This window comes from Falco rusticolus, chromosome 4 (assembly GCF_015220075.1).
Source record: "Falco rusticolus isolate bFalRus1 chromosome 4, bFalRus1.pri, whole genome shotgun sequence".
Lineage (NCBI taxonomy): Eukaryota > Metazoa > Chordata > Aves > Falconiformes > Falconidae > Falco > Falco rusticolus.
In genome coordinates, this window is record NC_051190.1 from 39,408,649 (window position 1) to 39,431,215 (window position 22,567).

The 22,567-nt window shown below is 42.5% G+C and overlaps 1 protein-coding gene across 2 annotated transcripts in view; it reads right to left on the reverse strand.

Moving 5' to 3' along the window:
- The window catches only part of GSG1L (GSG1 like), a 59,879-nt gene extending 39,048 nt beyond the window's left edge, over positions 1-20,831 (reverse strand). The window contains exons 1-2 of one of the 2 annotated variants that reach the window (XM_037386442.1): positions 19,908-20,831; positions 2,683-2,730 (exon numbers count right to left, since the gene is read on the reverse strand). In XM_037386442.1, the coding sequence (XP_037242339.1) occupies positions 2,683-2,730; positions 19,908-20,208 (349 nt within the window). In that variant the 5' untranslated portion in view covers positions 20,209-20,831. The remainder of the gene's footprint in view (positions 1-2,682; positions 2,731-19,907) is intronic. The other variant, XM_037386441.1, reaches the window with a different exon arrangement.
- Between the last annotated feature and the right edge of the window lie 1,736 nt (positions 20,832-22,567).

The window sequence follows — 22,567 nt, forward strand, 5'->3', positions numbered from 1 at the left end:
CTTTTCTATGCTAAGCAGGTTTTAAATATTATCAAGGAGTTTTGTACTGACTTGCTGTTGATGACAGACTCCAGAAGAGACTAGCTGTACAACTAGACTAAGTTTGTTCTTAGGCTTCCTTTTAGCATGTCTTAAAAGTGGAAGATGATGTGCTCAGAAGGAGGCCCAGGCTTCAACAGCCTGTGTGTAGCTTAACAGTTGGTTAGATAGAGGTCTTCTTTGGATCAGGGAAAACCTACTGAAAAGAAAACTTTGGAAAACCTGAGTGCTCATTTTGCAGTAATGGAGCATGTACTCGTTGAGACATTTTAGATAATTGAAGCTTGAACAACCACTTTTTAGTTGTAAGTGATGCTAACAATATGTACGGAAACTGAATAAGATGAAGTCTCATTGTGAAGATGTTTAGTCCAAAAATTCCCAGTTACACAATGGACTGTGAAAACCACAATATGTTTGTATAACTGAACTCAAACTGTGATATTTTCTGCGTTTTATCATATCTCGTTTACTTGGAAGAAAAATTGAGAATCTGTCCCAGTATTGGGTGTAACTGAGTACTTGACAAGCCTCTGGCCATTAAAGTCAATGCTGACAGGGGATGAAGAAATTAAGGGAGTGGAAGGTTCTTTTTAATAGGAAAAGAGCCAAATAAGTCAAGAAGTTAAAGAATTCTGCAGTGAAAGTAAATTGGGCATCACCGACATAATTTTCTCTTCACATCTGGTGGAAGTATCTCTGGACAGTATAAGACTGATGGTGAAAAATTAAGATTAAGTATGTTGCAGTGTCCAACGATCTACAGTTGCGGAATTTATCCTGGCTTTGTTTGTGAGTCAGATGGTCAGCATTTTCCATCTCTGACAGAGCATTCTCCTCTCTTTCTGTCAATATGCTTTACAACTCTATTGGAAAACTTCAGAAATAGATACAACTTTCTTGACATCACTACAGCAGAAGGGCCTGCCTTCCTTAAAAAGGAAGAATAGAATAGTCTGGAAATATACAGTGACACTGTGCAGTAACTCTAAAATTCTACTAAAAAAAAATTTGCTGACAGCATTTCACACAACAAAAAGAAATACTTAAAGCGCTAAATGCTGTTTTGGAAAGTGTGTGGGTGATGCAACCAAGCATTATGCACCATAATGAACTTTCACAGAAGATGGATAAAGCATGAAAACATCCCATTGCCTTTGCAACAGACAGATTGTGCTTGTTTTGAGTCTGTCTCCTGAAGGTGTCATGCAATGCCCACTAGTCCTTGCACTGGGAAAGGCAGTGAACTACCATTCCCCCAGTTGCCTTTTCAGTTCCTCTTATGCCTTTATCAATGCCCATCATATCTCTTCTCACATGCTTCTCCTTCAGGCTGGAAAGTCTTAGTCTTGTCCTTGTACAGAACCTTCCAGACCTATGATTATCCTTGATGCCATTCTGTGTTCTGGACTAAAAAGGACAAAAAAACACACTGTATTTTATATAAAGGTGAAGCTTTGGTTACAGTCCTCATGCAACAGGATACTCTCTGCTCTGTTCTCAAATCCTTTGCTAATGTTTTCTAGCTGATTGTTTTTTGACTGTTGCTGAGTATTGAGCTAGTGTTTTCATAAGAATGGTTACGCCCCAAGGTCCCATTTGTGTGTGTAAGACTTAACTCAGAGCCCATTTAGTGGCAGTAATCCCAGGATTGTTCTTCCCTTATGTGCATAATTTATTTACGTTTACTTACAATGAATTTCACAGAGGCTGTCTCTGTTACTGTTTCTCTCATAGAAATACCCTACTGCTTTATTAATGGTAATTGCTCTTCTCTTTCAATTTGTCCAGCTGATCAGCAATTCAGACAAACTAAGAACAACTGTTCCTTACACCACTTACTGCCTCTCTGCCAGACCTGATGGAGGTACTGTATGCCCAAAAGGTTTTGTGATTGTCTCAAGTGATCTAACAAAATACACCGCTTCTTTGTACAAACATGAATTTTCATCTGTCCTTTGGATTCTCCAGAAGCCCACTGCTAGTATGAAGGGCACTGCAAGGCTCGTGCACCTCTTCAGCTGTGGGCAGAGCACTCTGTCGTGAGCAGGGAGCAGAATGGGCTCAGCTGCCCATTTTTTTTAATTGAACCCTACCCATTTTTTCCTGATAAATACTACTTTGAAATATGGGTTAAACTGGTGTTGAGAATTTACAACTCCAATGCCAGGGCAAGGAAAATCTTTGCAGCCTGTCTCTGTGCGCTTGAATATATATTTTTTTCAATGGTAAATCAAGCAAACAAGCATCTAGATGATTTGCTTTCACCAAAAGACATTTGGTACTGTGACTGCAGCTTTCTGACCATAAATGTCTTCATGGCCTGAGGAAACCATGTAGCATGTCCTTCCTCACTAGAGGAAGAAAAGAAATGTCTGTATTACAATATAGATCTTTATATTCTTGAAAAAAAATCAGCTGAATGAAGAGAAAATGCATCAGAGAAATGACAGATCTGCATAAACCAAGTAAACAGCTGTCATAAACCCTTGGCATTTGTTTCACCTGACTGTGTGTAATCTGGATGACATGTAGGTGCTCGTGTGCTTAGGAAGTAATGTTTCCCCTGGCACTGAAGTACGACAAGAAACAATACTGATGCAATTTGTAAAATGGGAAGAAGCCTTGACTGTTTTGTCTTACCTTTTTCAGAAGCCGGGGCAAGGTCAATAAAACTTCGACATTTTTCACCTTTAAAAGAAAAGGATTATTTTAGGAGACAGAAGTTGATTGGTTTTGCTCTGCCTCCTCTCTCTGACTGGTGTTTCTGTCCTTGCTCCCACCTGACTCTCTACAGGCTCACTAGGTTGTCTCACACAAAGAGCAGACATTTTCCTGTGCCTGCATCCTGCACCAAAAATGTGGGGCTCACAAGGCTGGACTCTCCCTTAGGATTAAAGTCCCTTCATCAGGAGTATGAAATACAGTTAATGAAGAAAAAAGTTCTCTCTGATGGCTGGATCCCTGTGGGGTCAGTGAGACTCTTTCCCAAGGCCAGGAATGGTGTTGCACGTCAGATGGAGAGACAGAGCGCAAAACACTGCAGAGGGGTGGTGCTGGGAGGGCACAGGCCTCTCTCACCAACGCTTCTGCTCTCCTTCTCGTGGTCAGGACAATGCCTGCGCCCCACCAGGGTGTGACCGAACCTCCTTGCTCCAGGAAGCATTGCCATGGGCACAGACATCTCAACAAACAGATACAACACATGTGACTAGGACAGACAAAACCTGAAGCACAAAGCAAGCTAAGCAATTGCATAGCATCTAAAAAAAAAAATTGACAAAGCAGGCAAATGCCTTGCTGTGACCATCAGAGCCCTGTGCCACTCCCTCTGCTTTGTGGCTGCTGCATCTGTTTATCATTTTAAATTACATTTTCTCTGTTTAGGACTCCACCTCCATTTTTGCAGACGTTTTTGAGAAGCCTAGTGCTTCTGAGCAGAAAATGTATCTTAAGGGTGGATGTTTTGACCTTTCTTATTCCTTCTTCAGGCAGTCAGAGATTATAAAACAATTCCTCTGCTCTAGGTACATCCATCCACCAAGTGCATGTGTCTCCTTCAGCAGGACATGTTCCAGGGTGACCCATAGCCTGCCTGCCTCAAGGAATCAGAGCCCAGCATGCCTGCCAGAGGTAATGGAGAAGAATCCATTTTGACCTTTAAGACATTAATTGATGCAGACAGCTATAGGAGTAGGTTTTTATATTAGTTTTTCTCAATTTTAATTGCACAGTCAAAAGACCAATTTAGGAAATGTAAGCCATTAAAAAAGAATAAACAGTGAAATGCTGTAGTGATGTTGAAGTCAGTGTGTAATTTTTTCCTAGTTGTAATTAATTATATATACAAACCAATATAAGATGTTAATCTTTCTGGTGTCTTTGTTGGTGGGATTAAGATAAACATAACCATTCAAATTATAACTGTGCTGAAATAACAATCTATTATTATAATGCTGCTATTACCACTTTTTAAATTTACTTTTTGCAGTTTTAAACCTATGCTAAATATGCTTAAAAATGTTGTGTACATAGACTGTAGCCTGTTTGTGTATGAATAAGTTGCTCTAAAAGAAAAGGTCCACTTGACATTGAAACGAACATTTAAATATCTCCGTGGCAGGGGAGAGGATTTCTACTCTGTGAATCCAGGCATGGCCAAGAGGACAGTCAAGACAAGGAAGCGACACTTGAGTTCTTATCAAAGCACCATCTCTTTTTCCAAAGAGGTAGGTAGGGCAGTCTATACCTGAGCAGAAGGAATGTCAGATGAGTTAGTTATTAAGTTTTGTGGCAGACAGACTGAAAGATAAGTGATGGATCACAGAAATCACAGCAGCCCAGAAGTGTTGTGTTGACAGAAGCCTGCAGGTCTCTTGTCCAGCCTCCTTCAGAGCAGGACTATCACTAACACCTGACCAGGTCAGGTGTGAAATTTCCCAGCCACATTTGAAATACTTCAAGGATGGTGACACTCATTATTTAGTGACTCTCCTGTCACTATTTAGTTTCTCTCCTGTTCTGGTCCCAGGGCTGCACTACCCTTCAGGAAAAGTGTTTCCTCACAGCCAACCTGAACTTCTCTAGCTGCTTTGTCATCTTTGTAGTCATCCTTCTTCTACTTTTAAGGACATGAAGAAGGCCACCTCCCTCAGTATCTTTTCACACTTGGTGTACTTTAGGTCCCTGACCAAGAAATCCAGAGATACAGGTGGACTATGAAAAATACTGTGCTGTAAGCAGGAATCATTCTCATCCAGACTCTGAGTTTTAGGGTGTGAGGTATGTCAGGAAAGCATTGACATAAAATCAAAGGAATATTGGGAGAGTGACCTTTAGATTCAGATGCGATGTAAGCAGGTTAATCAGGGTTTTTCATTCTAGCCATATGGATCTGTGGTTTGGGATTGTGGCTGTTCTTTTCGGATGCAAGATGTTACGTCTACCACAGTTTTATTCTAAACTGACTTCAAGCTAACTGGCTAGCACTGAATCATCTCTCACCTGAAGCTGCACTGAATCTGAAGCTCTATTACTGGAAAATTTTAACAAACACCTGACTCTAGCATGTTATCCCAAGCCAGCCAAAGAGGAATGGCATTTGCTACTACAGAAACTGCACAGGCTGTTCTGAGAGCTGGAGATACATGCTGTGTTTCAGACACATGGCAAGGTACAAAGCCTTTCTGACCTGCGTGCGTACTGCAGAGGCTGGTGGTACCATAGTGTTTGGCTGCAGGTGTCTTGTCTGCAGGACCGATGTAGAGCGTGATCACAGGCTATTTGGAAGAATGTGCATCCTCATCCTCCCTCAAATCAGCTTGCCCAGACCCCCACCTCTCCCAGGACAGCTGGACATGGCTGAGGCCTCCAGTTTAAATAATATGGACAGAAAATGCTGGAGTGTTCAGAAGTCCTTTTGGAGCTGTAGCACAGAGAAATGACTGTAGATTGGAGACAGAGAAAAGCTTGGAAGGAGGTCACTTCATTTTCAGTGGTTAATGCCTGGCCTGACTTATTGCTAAAGGTTGTGGTAGGAATTGCACAAGCAGTTCCTGATAAAGAACATTTCCCTCCATTGTTCTTGTTGCTGGAGCACTGGAAACCCCTCCTCCATTTTCAATGGTAACCACTGGTGGTATTTATAGACCACATTCGTACTTCAACATGCAGACAGGCATCGCACTGAGAACTGAAGATGTCAGCAGTGCTTTCACTGTTCCTCTTAGGATTTATTCTAAGTTATTTTTGGGTATCTTGTATAACCGATCTCTTAAGCTCTCTTAAGTTTAATTTTAGACTTGGCAGAGTTTATCCTGCTGTGCTGCCCTTTTCCAGATGCATCTTCTCCTCATAACCAGGCTCCTGGAGACTCTTTAGAGAATACAGAAAAGGCTGTTTAGACATGCAACAAGAACAGTGTCTAGGATTCATTCCCCTGATAGTCCTGCCTTCACCCATTTGTGGCAGCGATTCTGACAGAAGAGATAGCCAAGAAGTGTGCTCTCCTGCATGTAACACATAAGAAAGAAGAGGCATGACCTGGCTTGAATGCTTTCCACTTCCACGTGGGAGCAATGCCCGTGTACAGTGTATGTGAAGCTCTCTGGAGCTCAGCAGTGTCAGGGAGCTGCTGGAGGCTGAGGAGAGAGGGCTGACCGACCACCTAAACATCAGTAACACTTGATACTGCCTTCTTTTATGGCTTCCCAAGGGTGAGGTAGAAACATCATCTCTGCAAGCCCTTGCAAATACATTCCCTCACAACCACTGGTACTGCACGGGCTCAGTTGTGTCTCTACTGGGCTTCCCAAGAAGGGGTCATGGGTCGGGACTTCATACCAGCAACAGCCCAAAAATTGTGTGTGTTTTTCTCTAATTAATCCTAATTAATTAATATAATACTACTTATGTGCATGTTTATGTGTATTTCTAATTTGCTAGGGAGCTTCAAACCTAACCAGCCGAAAAGCGGGAGGACAGATATCAGGAAAGGCCCAAGGCCCAAGCTAGTGGCTGGGTAAGAGTCTTGCAGTCTTGGTATGGAAGATAAACTTACAGCCCACGATAATATCTGAGGGACCATTAGTGTGATGTGCTTGTGCATCTACAGAGGGAAGGGATGTGCAAGTTTCAGTAGTGATCTGCAAACCTGCTCAGCCAGAGAGGAGGAAGAGGAGCAAGCTTGCTGTTGGGAGTGATGTTGTTTCTGTGTGTGCTGGTAAAGGCACAGCTCTCTCTGGGTTGGCCTGTGTGGCCAGCCACACTAGTGTCACGCATGCTTGCACATGTGTGTGTGTGCATGTGCATGTGTGTGCACCTGCATCTTCAATATGCGCCTAGCCTGAACTGGGAAGGACACCAGCAGCAAACAGTCAAGGGAGGAGAGATCCCCTGGGCCTTAAAGTCTCCTGGCATCTGCTGCCTAGGAGCACACACAGCATTTGCTCAGACAGGCTCATTAAGACTTTTCCCATTTCATGGCTCTGCAGCTGTGGAAGCTCCCGCAGAAGTGCAGGTCAAATGCTTTCCAGCTCCTCAGTAGTTCCTACTGAAGAAAGCTCAGCTTTGGGCTGCTGCGTGTTCTTAGGAATCACTGTACAGGAAGATGTGGATTTTATCACTGTGTCAGTGCCAGGGACACAGAGAAAGGTGTGGCAGCATGAGATGATCTCTGTCCTGCTTCCCACCTGAAGCCCCTGCTCTTTATTCTCCTTCTGCTGCTCGCAACATGGAGGGAAGTCCTGAGCTTCCAGCTCTTTCAAGTCTGTGGCACATACTTGTCATGAAAATTGTCTCATGTCTTCAAAATCAAATCATTTCAGGAAAAAGTAGAAGGCTGTGTGAAAAGCAGGCACTGTGCTGGCAGAGCTGTGTTCTGGAGAAAGTAAATGAGCTGGTAAGAGTAGAACTTCTGTAGGGATGGGAAGGAGGCACTGCAGGACACTGCTGACAAGCAGTCGCACACGGTGGAGGGGTCACCCACATGTCCTGTCACCTCAGATAGGTAGACCAGTCCCCCAGACACCTCGCCTTCCCCATGGAGGTAGTGAGGCTGCTCTGTTACCTTATCCACTGAAGAGTCCTACTTCAGTGTCACACATACTTTGGACAGCTGGGACTCTGTGCTGGAAGCAAATGCTTGTTCCTCCTACCTTCCTCAGGCAGAGTTCAGAGACATCTGTACCTCCCTAGCCTGAACAATAATTTGAAAGGAAAAGCTAAGGAAGTGGCTTTTCCAAATCCCTCAAATTTGGTCCTTTCAGAGAATGAAGACAAACAGGTTCCATAGACCATCAGGTCTGCTCGGTGTACTGGGCTACTTTCCCTGTTATGGGCTGCACTCCTTGTCGTGGGCACAGTGCAGTTGCATTGTGACAGATCTGCTCAGCTGCAGTTCCAAAGTGGATGCAGGCTGCCATTCCGCTGTAGGTCTATGGACAACTCTAGGGAGCAATTAGGGAACTCTATAAGGCAGCTGGAGAGGCAGGACTAGGTGCATATAGTTTGGGTCTAAACTATAGTGCACAGATGTCTTCCAAGCTCACTGTACGCACTGGAGTCACTCTGACTGTAAGCCTTTGTGAAACCCGTGTGTATTCTACCGTTTCTTCCACCAGTTGTCTAAAATGTATGGTTTGTGTGCGCCCGTCTTCAGGACCCCACACTGTGCAACAGTGATTGGATTTTTCCAGAGTCTACCTCAGTAAACTGGTGGTTTAGACTGGAAACTGGGAAGAGGGCAGAAAACACTCCAAAAAGAGCATAGGCTTTAAGATAGTATTCTAAGTTTATAACGTGGCTGTTGCAATAGCAAGGATCAGAAGTTGATGTCCTGGATTGTACTTACTGGTCCTACACTCCCAAGTTCTTTCCTTTCTGAGCCAGTGATAGATGCCTCATTAACAACCAGGGCAGCAGAATAAAAACAACTCTAAAAAATCCTAGTTTGTATGTCTCCCAACTACATGGTTTCAAAATATTCTAGTTAAATAATGTGACTTAAAAGAAATCTGGTGATTTCTGAACGATCTCTGTTATAACTCTGCTTTTCATCTCAAAGAAAAGAAAAAGCTGTCTGTATTCACTTACTCTGCATAAAATTTTACGAGTTCAAAAGTACAGTTCTGATGGAAATTTAAATGATTACATTTCATTTAAACAGCATTCCCTTTTAGTAACACTGGCTCCCAGCCTACGAAAGACAAGGTCCCCTTTTTTCCCAATAGGCCTTAACAAATCTTTATCTCTCCAATTATATCTGGAGTCATGTGATTCTGATGAGATCCCACATCATCTACTGAGAGTAAAATCATTGTATTTGTCTAAAAAAAGACATAACCCTCAAGGGATCCCAGCCTAGACGAGGCTGAGGACTCCAACACAACTTCAGTGAAATAAAGTACTACATTAGGGAAAATACAGGTTAATGAGCTCACTCAAGCTGCGTTGTATTAGGTTAATTAGTGAGTGAAATATTCCACTTTTGATTAAGCAGATCTCAGACAGAGTATTTAATTGATTTCTTTCTAATGAAAAATTGAGTATTAATCTGCAAAATCAACATTTTTCAGTTGACCACATTGATTTTGCTGGAGCGATATTTTCTTCTGGAAAGTAAACAAGTTCGTCCAGAATTGCACTAAATATGTCTTGAACTATGAAAACAATTGCTGTCTTTCACTCTAACAGCTGTCATTCATAGCTGCTGCCCATCAACATTTCTCTTACTTCCAAATAACATGAGAATTTGGTTGATTTCTCAGCCTTTTTCCCTTTTGGGGTTGCTTTTAGATTGGAATGCTATACTACAGGTTTTTTTCAGCAAATTCAAACTCTTAAAACTTTCTACCTCTTAAAGTGGAAAAACTTTAAGCTTTACACTTTTTAATTTCAGGCATGCATTTTGCCTCAATTCACTTATTCACAAAGAAATGGTAATAATTTTATCAGAGAGGTATCATCCACGCTGTGGAGTTTCCCCTTCAGTTCCTTGGAGCAGTAGATAGCTGTGCAGTGGGCAGAGGGTGCGGGCAGAGCAGGGAGTGCCCAGAGTGTTCGTGCTAACTGGGATTATATGCCATGGCAACTGCATTTTCTGTGCTGAAACTCTTCCTGATGTGAAAAATCTTGCACAGTATCTGAAAGCAAACATCTCCACAGGCTGCTCTCAAATCACATCTAATTGAAACACATCCAAGTCACAAGACTCATCTGATTATCTTAGTAAGGCCTGAAAGATGTGTGCACACATTTATCATTTGGAGAGCTAGAAAATAGTTCAGCTTTCTAAATGATTGGGAGAATCAAGGAAACAATGGTGCTGAGAGAGTCCTTCAATGATTCTGATGTCAAATTAGACCTGACTTTATAATTTGGAAAACATTAAATCAGACCAAGAGTTCTGAGTTGCTTTAAGCATTTTGAACCGTGGAACAGGAAGAGGAAGGTTTTTACCTGCTCATCCCACAGGTGCCCATCTGTCACACTGTGCTTACTCTGTGTGGGTGTAATTATACCAAAATAAGGTAGTTATCAGCAGTCCAGTATCTGTGGGACTATAAATTCTCCCCAGAAATCTGTGAAAGGCTAGAAATGATGCTCTTCGCAGAAGATGTAGCTGAAATCTATCATTGTACAAGTATGACATACCTTCTGCAGTCTTCTGTGTGACTGCATTAGCAGTTCCATTCAGACTGGTGATTAACAAAGATCAAAAGAGTAAGTAACCAATCATATCCCACTCCTTCCAATTATTAGCTGTGGATCAATACGGATTCTCTTTTATCCATGCCAGTGTTTCTCTCCAGATAATGCCCAACCAGAGTATTTGTACTGGATTGGTGCCCTAGCTCCAGAGATACATGAGCAGGGCAGGCAGATATGAAAGTCACTGACAGCAAAGAAGAAAACTTCTTTTCACTGATGCGATTACTCCAGAAAATGAAAACTTCTAAAGTTGATGCGTGCCAAAATGGAGAGAAAGACAGATTTGGGACAGAGCATTACTCTGGTGGCCTGGCACGTCCCTGTGAATGTGAGTCCTGAGGTTGCAGCTTGAAACACATGCAAGTGACTGTAGGTAAGGGACACAGGGATTACTGGAGGGGAGGGGACCTTGAATGTCAGAGCCTGTACTACATCAACCTGTATTCCTTCTTCACTGTTAACACAGTGACACTGTAACAATATTTTTTCCCTCATTTGTGTGTCTATCTGCTCTCTGTTCCTCAGCTGTTGCAATTTAGGCTGCCTGTTTCAAAGTGAACTCCAGAAACTTCTCCTAATCCAACGACACTCAGTTGCTTTTTGGGTTGAAGCATCCTGGTTTTCCAGGCAGGCAAACCCGACTTCAGGTATGGGAACTGAGATAACTTTAACCTTTCAGCCACAGACTTTTAAAGGAAGTACACTGCACTACACTGCAAATGAATGACCACGTTTTGAAATCAAGTGAAAAAAAGTTGTGCTTGTATTTCCTCTTGTGAACTGTATTTCCAAGCTTGTACCTAATAACTTTGCAAGAAATTCTCATTTAGTGGATTTTTTTCTGACCAGGTGATGCTCAGTGAAATCCGGCTGAATGACAGTATGATGCTTTTTTCGGTCTTTCCAAACCTAGTGGGTCTAGATGTGGTGGAATGGCTCTGCTTCTTAAATCAGTTTCCCACACTGTAAGCATGGTTTGCATCCTTGCCCCCCACCCCCCCACCCCCAATGCAGCTAAATGCAAGCTAGAACACTTTAAAGTGAATTTTGCTTGCCTGTGACTATTCTGCAAGCTATGTCATTCCATAGTAATAACATCTGCTTCTTATTATTTACTGTTTTACTGTTTTCTGTAGTCATTTGTAAGCTGGATCAGGAAAGATTTATATTACCATTTTGTTTACCAACAAGAATACTGAAAAGCATTACGCCACTTTATGATTAACAGAGGGTGCTGCTAGAAGCAGCCCTATTCCCTGGTAAGTCCCCATTTTGAGATCTGTTAGTAAGCCGTGTCTGTTAATTCCATACAAGGAAAGTTTTAAAATCAGCATTGATCCTGGTATAATTCAAAAACCACGGGATACGATGATGATTGATATCCCATCCTGTATTTGTTTCTGTAGCCATGAATGTATCTGTTCATATTTTGCACTGACACTGGAGTAAGCATCTCCATTCTCTTTGAGATATGGGACCTATGTGTTAGTCTTCCAGCACTCTGAAGTTTATTCTGTTTATGAGAAAATACCAGAACCCCTCAGATGCTTCCTTTAAAGCTACTGGGTTAAATGGTTGAGGACAGACACATCCAAAGAGAAAGAAACACAGTTTTTGCTCATGAGGTAGAAACATATCAAATAAGAAAGAAGTAGTTCATTGCCTAGTCCCTTCCTTTACTCTTATGAGTCTCAGCCTGCAGGGATTTATATCCACATTTTATGTATGATAGATGTTCATATAGCTAGTCTGTCTAGCAAGATCAGGAAGACCTAAAGTCCAAAATTCCTAGTGCACTGCAGACACAAAATATCCCCAACATCCTATAAAAAACCGAATGTCTATAATAAAACAATCACCACCACAAAACCCACAGCTATCATGTACCACAAGAAGAAAGCAAAAGTGAACGTGAGGAACATGAACAGATCTGAAGACTCTTATCATATAGCTTAAATTCCTATGGCCAGGCCTATCTTATCCTGTAAGCAAAAAAACAGGGATTTGTTAGAAGTTCACAAGTGCTTTTCTGAAATGGACCTTCCCCATGTTGTAAAGGAAGGCAAAAATTTGTTACTATCCTTGTTATCGAGCCTGAGGGAGATTTCCCTTCTGATCCCAAATTAGATCATCAGTTTAATGTTCAGTGCATGAGCAGACATACCAATTAGATACTGAGAAGCTGTAATAATGTCAACGGCAGCAAAGCAACCTCCTCACACACTGTCTCCACCTGTAGCCAATTTCTGATGCTTTAGAGAAGGCATAAAACCCTCCAGAGAACATGGTAAGCACCAAGTCAGCAACTGTTTTTTTCTTGGCTCCTACTGGTGACCCACTGCAGCCCTGAAGCATGGATGTCATGTAATAGAATATAGACATGGTGTCAGCAAGGCAGTGAAACCAAGATGAATCCTTTCAGACCTCGTTTAAGATACCAACAAATCAGCTATGCAGGACTCACTCCAAGCTTCCTCGTGCCAGGAACATTCCTTTTCCCTGGTCCAGTTCTTTCTGTGACTTCAAGAAGTATCCATTTCAGCCCATGGGTTTCCTTTGTTCACACTGCCCTCTGTGGAGGTGAAGTCCAGAGACACCCTCTCTAGGAACCCCTTCTTGGATTTTCGCTTTTTTTCTCAATGACAAGTTACTTAAGTCCTATTGTTTTCTTGATATTTATACATATATATATATATACGGATAAGGTACCATCACATCCCCTCTAGATCTTCATTTTTATACTAAATGTTATACTAAAGAGGACCAGTTATTCTTTTCTTTTTCTTTTCTTTTCTTTTCTTTTCTTTTCTTTTCTTTTCTTTTCTTTTCTTTTCTTTTCTTTTCTTTTCTTTTCTTTTCTTTTCTTTTCTTTTCTTTTCTTTTCTTTTCTTTTCTTTTCTTTTCTTTTCTTTTCTTTTCTTTTCTTTTCTCTTCTTTTCTCTTCTTTTCTCTTCTTTTCTCTTCTTTTCTCTTCTTTTCTCTTCTTTTCTCTTCTTTTCTCTTCTTTTCTCTTCTTTTCTCTTCTTTTCTCTTCTTTTCTCTTCTTTTCTCTTCTTTTCTCTTCTTTTCTTTTCTCTTCTTTTCTCTTCTTTTCTCTTCTTTTTTTCTCTTCTTTTCTCTTCTTTTTTTCTCTTCTTTTCTTTTCTCTTCTTTTCTCTTCTCTTCTTTTCTCTTCTTTTCTCTTCTTTTCTCCTTTTCTTTTCTTTTCTCCTCTTCTTTTCTCTTCTTTTCTCCTTTTCTTTTCTTTTCTCCTCTTCTTTTCTCTTCTTTTCTCTTCTTTTCTCTTTTCTCTTTTCTTTTCTTTTCTTTTCTCTTTTCTTTTCTTTTCTTGAAGGAGATTCTCTTTTCCTTAGCTACTTAGAAATCCCACTCTGCATCTGTTTCACCTCCCCCTTTTTCTTACCGTAACTATACACGATGGCATTAGTGAAATGCACCGGTGTTATCTGAACCTTGCGCAGTGGTGCTAATTTTTCCCTAGAATAACACCTTTCTTTTATATCACAGCACTTTGCAGCTCAGTCACCCCACAGACAAATACCGGCCCACAACTTGTTTCGTATCTTTTGCCTGCAATTGCTAACTACCTGTATCCTCATAGAATTTTATGCCTCAGTGTTTTGTGCTTTAAAGCTGCTTTTTTTTTGATTTTTAGTACTATTCTTGCAACTCTATCAGACCAGCTCACATATTTACTTATGCAGAAAAATCTCTCCTCTGTAATGCCAGTATTCCCAGACTTTGTGTCTCAGCATATGTAAGGAGTTCATTTAAAGTAGGATTATTCTCTTCAAATTAAGACTTCTGTGTTAGAAATGGCAACTTTTTATATGGATTCCTTTTTGGCCAATGAGGAAAAAATATAATCCCAGGGCTCAGTTCATCCCATATGAGTAGGAATTTAATCTTCCCAGGAAATACGCACTGACTGTAACAATGACGTCGATCAGTTTAGGCACAGACATTTACATTTGCTAATGTCCACAGGTTTGCTATAGGATTCATCTTGCCTTTGTTTTTGTTGTGGTTTTTTTTACAGATTAGGTGACGTGAATTGTATCCCTAATTTTTTTTTCCTAGTTTGCTAATCTCAGCAATAACAGAATCAGTCGTAAACCCAAATTTGAGGATAACTAGAAATAGCTGATCTCCATTATAATATTTTCCCTATTTATATTACTTGCCACAGCCTTTTTGTGACTGTTCTGTCAGTTTACAATCTCTCTATTTATCCCCATTAGAATAAATAAAGTAAAATCTGCACTACAGGTTCAGGCAAAATATCTACATACTTCACTATCTTTGTATTGTCATCCCATGACAGATATTTAGGGGAGAACAAAAGGGTGGGTATAGGGTGATTTTGCCCATGTGCTCCCCTTGTGATATCAGTACTGCATCAGTAGTTCAAGGACTTCCCTGTCAGAGGTTGCTCACAAATCATAATGTTAGTAACACAAATGGCTATTTCTTCCCTGCATCCATGCAATCCCAGTTTTGGCCTTCACAGCATTCCCTGGCAGGGAGCTCTGTAGGAAGGAGTATTTCTTTTTGTCTGCTATGCCTTATTGTTCTTAGCTTGCAGAAGCAGTCAACACTATTTCTTGTCTGAGCTCTGCCATTCCCAGTTGATCCCCACCAATATCATAGCTCTCTGTACATTGTGCCTTCCTTCCAGTCTGAAGAGGCTCAGACTATTTAGCGTTCCCTGGTGTGGAAGCATGCCTACATCTATCACCATGTTGTTACCATTCTCTCCTCTCTGTAGTTCTTCTGTAAAGAATTTTCAGTGGGACATTCCATCAAATGCTTTTTTTGTAAATCCATAGAGACTGGGCCTAATGCATTACTCTTCCCTAAGAAATTATTCATATTGTTAAAAGATTCACCTTTAATAAAACCCTGCCTTTGATAAAACCCATTTGTTGCTGTGAGCACTTTCCCTGAAAACTGTCCTAAGGTTGCTGGGTCAAGTGGCCTGTATACATTTTTTTCCCAGTCTTTGAATACAGCAGTGTGCAGATTCTTGCTACTAACCCTGCATTTTCGTGTGCCAATTATTTCAACATCCTCAGACGGAGATTATCCAGGCCCCCTGGGTTCAGTTTCTCCATCACTGGAAATTTTATCTTTAATATAGAGCTCTACCTCCTCAGTTCCTTTTACCAGTCTTCCCTTCCTAAACAATTTATAACTACCAATTTTTACATTCCAGTCATGCGAATAAACCCACCAGGTTTCAGTCATGCCAATTATATTGTATTTCTCATAATCCAGCAAGAATTTTCAATTCCTCTTGCTTTTAATTATACAGTAATAAGGTGCTTTTCCCCGGTCCCCCTCTCTGGACAGCCGCCTATGGTGAATCACATATGCTTATTACCACACGGTGGTGGGGGAGAAGGGTGATGCAGTACCGCTCTGGATAAGTGAAAGTGTATGGCAAGTTCTTGTCTTTACATTATTTATTTATTTCTGCAGGGTATACCTCTCTCATTCTCTGGGCCCTTCACAAATGTGCATTTGATGTCCATATTTACAGCCCATTTGGATGCATCCTTATATACCACGCAAGTTCCTCTCTACCATTTCCTCTTTACCATTTAGAGTGCTAAGGAATATGTGGTACAGAGCATGCAAAGAGCTACAGACCCCCTGCCCTTAAAATATCATTCCAAGAACAGAACTACACATAGCCATTCCTGATCTACCTGACTTCTATGGAGTGTGGTGAGCAACATGAAAATGCTCATTTATTTAATGGGACAGTACTCTTATAAGGCATCAAGGCAGCTGCTTTTCCCTCTGAATGTGGATGTTATTACTGAGATTGCCTGTTCATTAGCAACTAAAACAAGCTCTGAGTTTGTGGATTTTTTTTCTATTAAAATCAAAGCAAACACACTATTGAGCAAAACTAACTCATTATTGCTTCCCAGCTCTCAAACTCCTCTTACCTGTTAGGATAAGGTATGCCACCTTACCTACTTCATGTGTTAATTTTTTCATGACGTGTATGTTCTTGAGTCATGGAATCTACTGGTTAGTTTATTACTGCTGCTATTAATACATCACTTGCCTGTTATCTTGAGGTGTCCTGTACTGACACAAGGACAGACCTAGACTGCAAGTGTGACATCAGATATGCACTTGAAGTCATACTCAAAAAGAAATTAAATGATAGAGAGCTTGGCTCTGAGACACCTGGCCATGTCCAAGGAATTTGTGGCTTGGGATGAGGCACCAAGTGCCCTGTGCAGCATGTGAGTGCAGAACAGGATGTGTGACCAGCAATATCTGCAGAGCTCACAGGGTATGCTTTAGCTTCATCCCCTTCCAGAGATCAGGTGCATTGCTCAATTTACAGATGGTACCTCCACCTGTGTGGAATCCAAAGCATCAAATCCACTTTGAAAAGGAGAGCCTTCATTCTCGTTTTGGTAGATGGGGAATCAGCATATTTTTGAGTCAGAAATTGTGCTAAATAATTACAGGACACACCCACCAATGTAATATATATGCTCCTGTCCTTCTATTCCCAGAGGGGATTCACAATTATATTTCTCAGGTGCTAAATGGTTTTTGGATTCTTTAGCCATCCTAGGTATGCTGGATAAAAATAAACTCTGGAGTCACAAATTATTTCAGAAATAATCGCAGCATTCAATCTCTGTTAGAGATGTCAGTGAAAACTAGAAATCTGCAACAAGATGAAGGCCCACTTTGCTAGTCCCTGCACAGAGTGGATAGCATGCTTTTTGCACCTCAACCTCTGGAATCAAAATAGACATTTCAGATAAACAATGGGAGGAGGAGAACAGTAAAATTTTTTTGATTGCAGCCTAAATGTCATTTTAAGATATGACTGAGTCCCAGCCCTTCCAGCCAACTGGAAGCCCTGCAATCCTGTCCTTTGCAGTATCAACCTTCTGGAAACTGGTCCTATTGTGTCTGCACTACAATATCTGGGGTGTTGCAGCTGCACCAATGCAGACAGCAGAAAGTTTTGACAGTACTGTGACTGTAGGGACAGACCTGGTGGCTAGATTAAGAATGTGGAAAGTTAGGGGTCTCTGGAGAGTTTTGACAGCATCACAACCACAGAGAGTGTTACTGGCACTCATGTGTTCCTGGTGGGATTCATGTTACTTAACTTTAGACATGGGCAGCAAGGCTTCAGGGATAGGACAGGAGCTGTAGGAATGGTGCTGACCATAGGCTGTGGCCATATGTTCTGCTGACAGAGGTGTGAGGCTGTGGAAATGGCTACTGAAAGGACTTTGCCTGGAGTAATGCGGTTGCAGTCATTTTCAGTATGCTATTGGTAAAGCTTTAAGAAAGATGCTGTTGAAAGTATGAAGTGCACTCAAGTCAGGGATTCTGACTAATTTAATACACTACTATCTGTGTGGTTAGCAGTATTTTCTGGATGTTCTCCTGACATCCTAGGATGTGTATTAACAACATGGTGCCATAATGACTTGTGATACCTACAGGGCTGTGGTCAGTAAGCATGCTGTGGACGGTGTGATGAGCCTATGAGATGGGTTACTCACAGATATATCGAGCATTGGGGGTGTATGTATAAGCATGATCACAATGCTGTTGGATTGGGCCTCACTGCCCTGGAGCTCAGATAATGATCACCAGTCAGGCTGCAAAAGGCCATGACAACGTAATGACAGTCTGGTATTCTGAATGAAGAACTTTCATGGTTATTTCATGTTGACATTCTTAGGGACAGATTTAGACCTGTGTCCGTTACATTGTTCCTGTCCTTACCAGAAAAAAACCTATGGTAAATCCTGAACTAGGCAGCTGTCTGTCTAAGCCAATATATCCCTGCACCTGGCTGAGTTCTTTCCAAAGGTTGGTCCTTCCTGGTCTGCTAACTGAAGAGTACTTTTCACCAAGTTACTGTTTCAAGTAAGATGAAACACACGTGTGGCTGCTGTGGTGGTGTGGGAGGGAGAAACAACCCGTTCTCTCCTGCTTTCACCATAACTTTCTAAAGCTGGCTTCCAGCTATCTCCTGAAATCACCCACGACAGCACAGCTTTGTTTACCCAGTACAGAATAGATCACTGTATTTCTCTTCTCCCACAGATAATTCAGTTTTCTGAGTGGGCTGGAGTCATGCAGTTACAACTTATCTCACACATAAATCTTGGCTTGGAAACCTTTCAATGTCTGCCAGAAATTCGGTCATGTTTGATTGTCCTAATTCCAGCTAAGATGCTCAAAAAGTTGGAGAGTCTTGCTGAGAGTTGCCCAGTGAAGTTGCTGTGGCCTAAGTTTATTTCCAAATCAGTAAGACAAATAATCTTTTCTTTTGATATTTTTTCAAACATCAGGAAGGTTACTTTGGTGCCCTCGTTTCAGCATGGAGCTATTTATTTATTGACAGTCCCAAGGTTGGAGTTAATGAACTTTCCTTTTCATACATCAAATTGAGTTTTAATGACCAACTAATTCTTGAAGCACCTTCCTCAAAAATTCCAGTGAGTATACACAGCACCTTGGGATGAAATGGACTGTGAGCTGCTCCCCAGGTTTGCCCAACTTGATAGTACATCCTTACAGAGTAGTTTTACCAGGGTCTAATAAACTTTCCATTATTGAGGAACTTGTGTCCTCAAAGACACAACATGTAGGATGAATAACTGTTCCTCTCTCCCAACAGTGCTGAAGGACCAACTCCCCGGTCTACTCCTTGGGCAATGGCAGGATAGAACAGAAACAGCTCAGCAAAGAGGGACCAGTATCCATGAGCCATCATCATCTCATACTGTGTCACATTTGTAAACTTTATTTTCTAGTCACATAATCTAGAAAAAAGCTCTCTCAAAAGCAGAGCTTGGATGTTAGCTCTACCAGACAGCTCTGGGAGTAGGGACTGTCAGTTTGCATCTGTTGAGACTTAAATCAGTCCCATGGCTGCTACCTTCCATCCACCCTCCGGTGTTTCATTTCTTGGTAAGTGCCAGGGTACAGCAAAGGAAATGAAGGCACTGATAAGCTGGAGGGATGTCTTCTTGAGTGGTTCTCAGCCAGTAAACAGCTGAGCAGGGAACAGAAATGAGCTTTCTTGTGCCCAGTTGTGCCCTTTAACTGCGATTTCTCTACTCCAATAAACATACAGCCCAGCCACCAGGAAGGGTTTGTGGGTGGTCATTTACCTAAGGGATACCAGAAAAGAGGCACTCTAGGCTACAGCATAATAAAAACTGTGACCTTTGTGCTTTCCCTGTCATTCAGACTACTGTCTTAGGGGATATTTCAGGAGCAATTACAATTAGATGTCAGAACCTCCTTAACAACTACCAGCCGCTGTCTTTTGTGCGCTCCATGGAGCAGCTCCCAGAAGGGAAGCACTGACCAGTCTCTGGCTGCAGTGCCCAGGAGGGTAGGACATACTGCTTCTCAGAGCTTCAGCTGGCTTTAGAGCACAGACCCTGCATCAGCCAGCAGGTAAACAAGCAAATCCTTGCCCTCACTGGAAACAGGTTGCTTTTCAACAAAAGAACTGTTAAAATCCTGCCTCTCTCTGCAGGGCGAATCTGCTTTAAGATACAGCACAGAACAGCTTGCCTGTGTGTTTATCACACCGAGCCAAACACAAAGCAACACAAGCTGGAAGGAAGTTGTTTTATACTTACCAGCAGCATTGATATTTTCCTCACAGGAGTACCAGATCCCAGTGTGGAAATACCTGAAAAGGAAGCGGTCATCTCCTGTCTCCCAGCTGTAATGAACCACATTCTGGTTTGTCTCATTTGCAGTCTCATTCCCACTGTAGTTGAGGCAGTTTGTCTTCTTCTCTTTCCCACAGCTCGGCTTGGGAACCCTCTGTGTGCCCTCACACCAGTGGGTCGTGATAAAAGCTGTTGTAGAGAAGAGGAGAGCCATCAGATTCAGACTCACTGCTAGCAGGGCTCTGCATCTTCGATTTGTCTTCATGGTAAATCCGCCCTCCCTCCCCCTCCTGCTGAGAGAAGAAGTCAAAGGGGTTTGTTTTATTGGGGGGGGGGGGGAGGGGGGGGGAGCGTTCAAAGCCTCTCACGATTCAGAATCCAGTTGTCCAGGCATCAAAACTCTCAGCTTCTTCCAATCTGTTGTTGTAGCAGTGAAGGAAACGCTGCACCCAGACTCCCATTCTTCTCTTCACTTGAAATCCTGCCTTTGTATGTTAAAGGAGCAGCTGCAGGCGCGGGAGTGCGGCCGTCCTCTCGGAGTTGGTGTGCTTCAGTGCGCTGGCAGGATCAGAGAGGGTCTGCCTCACAAACAGCACCAAGAGCAAGTGAACATCTGCTCGGGTACCACACATGATCCCAAGGGGCTCCGCAGCCTCCTCCGCTGGGAGACACCTGCAGGCTGCGGGACTCGCTGTCCTCTGCTCCCGTAGGATGAAGCAGGAGAAACTCAGTGGGAGGCAGGCGGCAGGGACAGCTGCTGCCTGCTGCCACCGTCCTCGGCAGACCTCGGGGACCACTGCAGCATGCTGACGGTTGAGTTGGGCTGGGGGGAGGCGTCACATCTTAGTCCCAAAAAGAATTGTTATTTGGAGCTGTGAAATACGTTTTTCATATACCAGAGGGCAGAGATTCATCCAGGAGGAGGAGGAGGGATGGAGTGGTACTTTAACATTCCTGCTCTGAGCTAGCGGGTAGTACATCAGGGGGTTGATTCTGCTGTCAGCATAGTGGTGTAAATCTCTGTCTTCAGGGCAGTCAGCAAAGCCCCAGAGGAATTTAGATTTGAATGTGTGTAATGAGTAAACCCCACATCTTTCTCAATACCAGGTGGAGTCCTTTTCTCAGGCTTTCGTTCCCAGCCACAGTGCATGCGGAGGTTGTGTTTGACATGGGTCTGTAGGACATTCTGAGGGTCCTGGTTTGTGCAGGAGGAGAGAACTAATCAGAGCAAACCCTGGCCTTTACTCGCCAGATGGCAATGCTCTGAGAGCAGGGAGCACTGCATAGTATCACATTTTCAGAGAGAAGTTATCGTCCATTCTTGTTTGTTGGCTGACTTGAGTTTATGACCTCTTCCACATTGCTCAGAGCTATCTGGTGAATACTGAGTGCTGTGGGGAGACCAGGGCGCCTGATGGTGGTGGTGGTACAACCTGTAAGACCTCGTATCCAAGCACTGAGTTTGGCCACATTTGTCACACAACAGTTTTGTGTCCATAGTAGATGAATGTAATTTTCTGTGGTGAAGTTGCACGTACCTCCTGGACTTTGGGCTGAGTGACATTTCCTTCCAGCCTTGTTTGGACTCCCTGCAAGGGCTGTGGGGATGCTTGTGGCCTCTCAGAGCAATTCAGCAGTGGGTTTCCAGCAAGCCCTGGAAATAACCAAGCAGCCACACAGGCTCATACTAGCAGATGGGACAATGCTCTCATCTCACACCCTGTACTCTGTTAAGTCAGCACATTGACTCAATATGCAAAGCTCATCCTATGCCTTACTGCCTGCAGACATTAACTGTCATGGTAGTTTCTCCAGCTCCTTGAAGAAAGCCAGCAAGAACCAGGTGAAGTTTCTCCTTAGCAAGCCACCACACAGGACTTCAGGGATGTGCTCCTGCCTCCCTGATGCCCTCCTCACAGGTAGCCATAGGACTCCGTATTATGCTTCTTGTTGCTGCCTGTTCTGCATGTGTGGTCCCAACTGTCAATGTGATTTTTCACGATTTAAACCGACTCACTCGACTTCAGCCATTTTATGTTATAAATTAACCAGAAAGTTACTAGAAACTTCTGCTCTGTGAGAACAATTGTGATGGCAAAATTACAAGGTTAGTGAAATAGCTTTGTACTGCAGATACTTCCCTACCTGAGCGGCCTCCGTTTTGCCCACTCCTGCTTGTACATGATGACTGCTGCCTCCTCAGTGCTGGATTTTTCCAGTGGCTTGTGCTAGCAGAGTGCCTCTGTGCACAGTCTCCTTTGTCCTCTTTGAATTCCACCCCCCCTCCCAGTTCCAGTCTTAGCAGCCAAATAATCAGCATTATTTGCTTGGGTTTAATTGCATGCAAGAAATACAGATGATAGTTATTTAGAGGACAACAGGATTATTACTTCAATTATTTTCATGTTGCAGAACATCCTACTTAGTAAAGAATTTGTATGTTCGTGTGTTTCTCAGGCTTATCTACCTGCTTAGAGGAATAAACAATGCACTTTAAACTCTGACAGAATGCCTTCAAAAGAAAGCTAGTGCTCTTCTTCAGGATTATCTTTCAAGTGGCTGTCAGTATCTGAATCATCACACTTTTCCAAGTGTGACTACAGGTCTTTGCAGGTCTTTTCTCA